The 4,627-nt window shown below is 44.6% G+C and overlaps 1 protein-coding gene across 1 annotated transcript in view; it reads left to right on the forward strand.

The window, feature by feature from the left end:
• The window catches only part of MARCKS (myristoylated alanine rich protein kinase C substrate), a 7,778-nt gene extending 5,551 nt beyond the window's left edge, over window positions 1-2,227 (forward strand). Inside the window, exon 2 of the mRNA XM_042016260.1 lies at window positions 22-2,227. Within this exon, the coding sequence (XP_041872194.1) occupies window positions 22-937 (916 nt within the window). The 3' untranslated portion in view covers window positions 938-2,227. The remainder of the gene's footprint in view (window positions 1-21) is intronic.
• The last annotated feature ends 2,400 nt before the right edge of the window (window positions 2,228-4,627 follow it).

The following is a 4,627-nucleotide window of genomic DNA, read 5'->3' on the forward strand; positions in this document are numbered from 1 at the left end:
CGCGCTCTGGCGGCCGCCGAGCACTCCGCCCGCCGCTGGGGGCGCCCGGCCCGGCGAGAGCGCGGGGCTTCGAACCGCGGGAAGCGGCGCGGGGAGGCCGGCGGGCGGGGAGGGCGGCGGCGGCGCCCCGAGACTGCCCCGGGCACCGCCGGTAACGCTGGTCCCTGTCTTGCAGGAGAACGGCCACTTGAAGGTGAACGGCGACGCCTCCCCCGCGGCGGCGGAGGCGGGCAAGGAGGAGGTACAGGCGAACGGCAGCGCGCCCGCCGAGGAGACGGGCAAGGAGGAGGCGGCCTCGTCGGAGCCCGCCTCCGAGAAGGAGGCGGGAGAGGCGGAGAGCACCGAGCCGGCCTCCCCGGCGGAGGGCGAGTCCTCCCCCAAGACTGAGGAGGGCGCGACCCCCTCATCCAGCAGCGAGACCCCGAAAAAAAAAAAGAAGCGCTTTTCCTTCAAGAAGTCCTTTAAGCTCAGCGGGTTCTCCTTCAAGAAGAACAAGAAGGAGGCCGGCGAGGGGGCCGAGGGCGAGGGCGGCGGCGCCGCCGCGGCAGCGGAGGGCGGGAAGGAGGAGGCGGCGGCCCCCGAGGCGGCGGGCAGCGAGGAGGGCAAGGCGGCCGCCGAGGAGGCGTGCGCGGCCGGCAGCAGCGAGGCGGCGAAGGAGGAGGCGGGGGACTCGCAGGAGGCCAAATCGGACGAGGCCGCTCCCGAGAAGGCGGCGGGAGAAGAGGCCCCGGCATCAGCGGCGGCCGAGGAGCAGCAGCCGCCTCAGCAGGCAGCGGAGGGGAAGGCGAAGGCGGCGGAGGAGGCGGCGGGCGCCGGCGCCGCCACGAGCGAGGCGGGCAGCGGCGAGCAGGAGGCGGCCCCCGCGGAGGAGCCGGCGCGGCAGGAGCCTCCCGCCGAGAGCAGTCCGGAGGGACCCGCCGCCGAGTCGGCGGAGTAGTAAGCGCCGCCGCCGCCCCTCGCCGACGGACTTTTCTTCCCCCCTGTTTGTTTGTTGGAGTGGTGCCAGGTACTGGTCTCGGAGAACTTGTCTACAACCAGGGATTGATTTAAAAGATGTCTCGTTTCTTTTTTTTCTCTCCCCCCGCAGCTCCCATCTCAAATCGTTGTGTGTTGCCGCCATTCCAACGGGCGGAGGGGGGCTCCTCTCCGCCCTCCTCTCCCATCCTCTATATTTTGGGTTTTTTGGGGCTTTTTTTTCATCAGTATTAATGTTTTGTTTTGGTTGGTTCTTTTTTTTTTTTTTTTTTCGTTTTGTTTGTTTTTGGTTTTTTTTTAATTCGTTTACTTTTTAATGTCATACTTTGCAACTCTCTTCATATTATAAAACTTGTGCCGATCGGTCTATGGACATGCCCATATATGAAGGAGATGGGTGGGTCAATAAGGGATATCAAATGAAGTGACAGGGGCCGCAGTGGGGAACCCGGGGCGCGCAGCCCTTGCCGGGAGCGCGCCCCGCCAGAAATGATGTAAGGGGTTAGTCTTTTTTTTAAAAGAAAGTTATTACGATGTATTTTGTGAGGCAGATGTTCTATAAGGTTTACAACACTACAAGTCTTGATTAAGAAGGAAAGGAAAAAGGAAAAAAAAAATAAAAAATAAAAATCAATACCCAGATAAAGAGATCATAGTCTTAGGAATTCATTTAAACCATAGGAACTTTTCACTTATCTCATGTTAGCTGTATCAGTCAGTGATTAAGTAGAAATACAAGTTGTATAGGCTTTATTGTTTATTGCTGGTTTATGACCTTAATAAAGTGTAATTATGTATTACCAGCAGGGTGTTTTTAACTGTGACTATTGTATAAAAAAAACAAATCTTGATATCCAGAAGCACATGAAGTTTGCAACTCTTTCCACCCTGCCCATTTTTGTAAAACTGCAGTCATCTTGGACCTTTTAAACACAAATTTTAAACTCAACCAAGCTGTGATAAGTGGAATGGTTACTGTTTATACTGTGGTATGTTTTTGATTACAGCAGACAATGCTTTCTTTTCCAGTTGTCTTTGAAAATAAAGGAAAACTCTTCAGATGCAATGGTTTTTTTTTTTTGTGTAGCATCTTGTCTATCATGTTTTTGTAAATACTGGAGAAGCTTTGACCAATTTGACTTAGAGATGGAATGTAACTTTGCTTACAAAAATTGCTATTAAACTCCTGCTTAAGGTGTTCTAATTTTCTGTGAGCACACTAAAAGCGAAAAATAAATGTGAATAAAATGTATAATTTGGTTGTCTTTCTTTTATGGATACTCTGGTAGCTTAAAGGGACTAGCCAGTATTGCCTAAATTTGTACAGAGAAAGTCATGTGAGCTGTTAGCACTAGCTTTGGAAACTACCTTCCTGGATCTTGGACTCGGTAATACTGTGCAATTTACAGAGAAACTGTGCAGTGCACCAGGTAATTTGTAGGCTTTTCTGGCTTTAAAAAGAAGACTGGAAGGCAGTCTGAGCATGTACAGTGTATGATTCTCCTGTCCAGACTCCATCTTGCTTTTAAGACCAGAGGTATCCAGCTTATGAGGGTCTTGCCTCTTGAGGAAAATAAGATTTAACTTAAATTGCTTAGGGTGGGGCACTGAAATTTTTGTGCTGAGTTGCTTAAAAATTAAGCTCTTGAACAGATGTCCCACTTAGGTCCTGGTATGCTGGTCCTACTTTGGTACCTAGGAGATTAGCTTGAAAACTTTAGCCTGGAAGGAGAAGGGGGAAACTAACACTGCCATTCTACTTAAAGTAATTAAAAGCAATATTCTCTTTTTTTCCTCAAGTGCTACTCCTAAGTACAGGTGAGTTTCAAAACAGATTTCAAAATTTGTCAAAAAAAATTACTTGGTGCTTGCCTCTAATTGTTAGGCTTTTTGGCTAATTTTCAGCATATTGCTCAGGGCATATTATGCCTTAATAAAACAGTGGGTTCGTGTAAGAAAAGCAGCAGTGGTGTTTGGAGGGTGGAAATTGATTCAAGAAAGTGTTGCTTCTAAGTTTATAGGAGAAAGTTTAGTGTTACACTTATTTGCTTCCTCCATTTTCAGCAGAAACTCTTTGGAAGCAATTATGATTCATTTTATGAGAAAATGGCACGTTAGCACCTTGTTCCCTAAAGAACAAAGCCTAAACTGAATGAAGTATAGTAGATTTCCTGCTGAATGCATACTTGTTTTTGTTTTGTTTCGGTTTTTTGATTTTTTTGGGGTTTTTTTTTTTGTTTGTTTTTTAATTCAGTTGTCTACCATTTTAACTTTGGCTTGTATGTACTCTAGTTGCCCTGGTATTTCTCTAACTTTAGAAATGTATGGAAATTATGCTATAATTGCTGAGGGACAAAAATAAATGGATGTAAAACAAGATCCTCCACACCAGTGTCATTCTTGGAGTACATGTGTTTGAAGTCTAGTGCATAACTGCTTTGCTAAGGGGTTTTTATAACATGGCTGTAAAAACCTGTTCTGAGACGTATAATGTCTTGGTCATAGACTCAATGTCTCTTTTTAATAAATATATATATATATTTAAATCCAAGGATTCTTAAAGAGGAGTCTGAATTTCTTCTTTTTTTTTTTTTTTTTTGTCAAACTGTATATGTACATATAAAAAAATAATTACTAGTAAAGTTCTTTTTCAGATTTTTCTTAACCTCTCAAACTTTCATGGTTTTTTTCCTCACTCAGCTGGTGGTTTCTGAAGCACTTCCTATTCCTGGGAGTGCAGAGTTGCTCCTGCCCCTGGCAGATGGACTTCTGGCTTGGGGCTTTGTCATTCTGTGGCTTGGCTTGACTTGAAATATATTTCCAAGTCCTAACACTAGTAGAGTTTCAAAAGTGCATCTTAAGAACATCACTTGCGTGGTCTGCTCTTCTGGTCCCAGCAGTCGGGTGAGATTTGATGATGCCAGTTTTACACTGTGTGGTTTAAGAAGACAGAAGTCAGAAAGGGCTTGGAATCATGGAAATGGAGGAGTTTTGAACTGCTACCTCCTGCCAGAGAATTGTGCAGAAGTATCATCTTTCCTCCCTGGGTCCCCAAGGGACTGAGTAGTCATTTCTGTGGAGTTGTGGAATATCCTTTTTTTATGTACAAGAAAAATGAAGGGGCTGGGTGTTAGTGACTGGTCAGGTGGTTCATCTTCTTACTGAGAAAGCTTTATACTTTTTTCTTTATTGCATTGGTTGACTCAATGAAAATGCTAATTATAATAGGTATTGTAAGTTCAACAAATTCTCTCAGCATATGTGAATTTAAAATGTGTGATTTCAAACCAATTTTCCTATATCGTGGTTCTTTTTAAGCAGAATGTTATTATTGCTATGAACAAGGTAACTTCTGTTGTGGTGAAACAATGTCATATTTTTAGGTAAAATTTACTAATTTAGTAAAATTTACTAATTTACTTTTAGTAAATTTAGATTTACTAAAATCTAATTTTGCCTGACTAGGGGCTCTAGAGATTTACTTCTTTTGTTTATTTACTTAAACTGAGGCGACAGTTTTCCTTGTTCAATAATATAACCTGGTTGTACAAAAGTGCTTTCAGATATCATGCCTATCTTGGTAATATCTAAACTTAATTTCAGACTTTCCAAATCACAATGTCTGACCTCAAGTACTTGAGTTTTGTATCTG

Source organism: Corvus kubaryi, unplaced genomic scaffold, assembly GCF_017639235.1.
Source record: "Corvus kubaryi isolate FWS band 111438036 unplaced genomic scaffold, C.kubaryi_AGA036_p1.0 split3-73, whole genome shotgun sequence".
Lineage (NCBI taxonomy): Eukaryota > Metazoa > Chordata > Aves > Passeriformes > Corvidae > Corvus > Corvus kubaryi.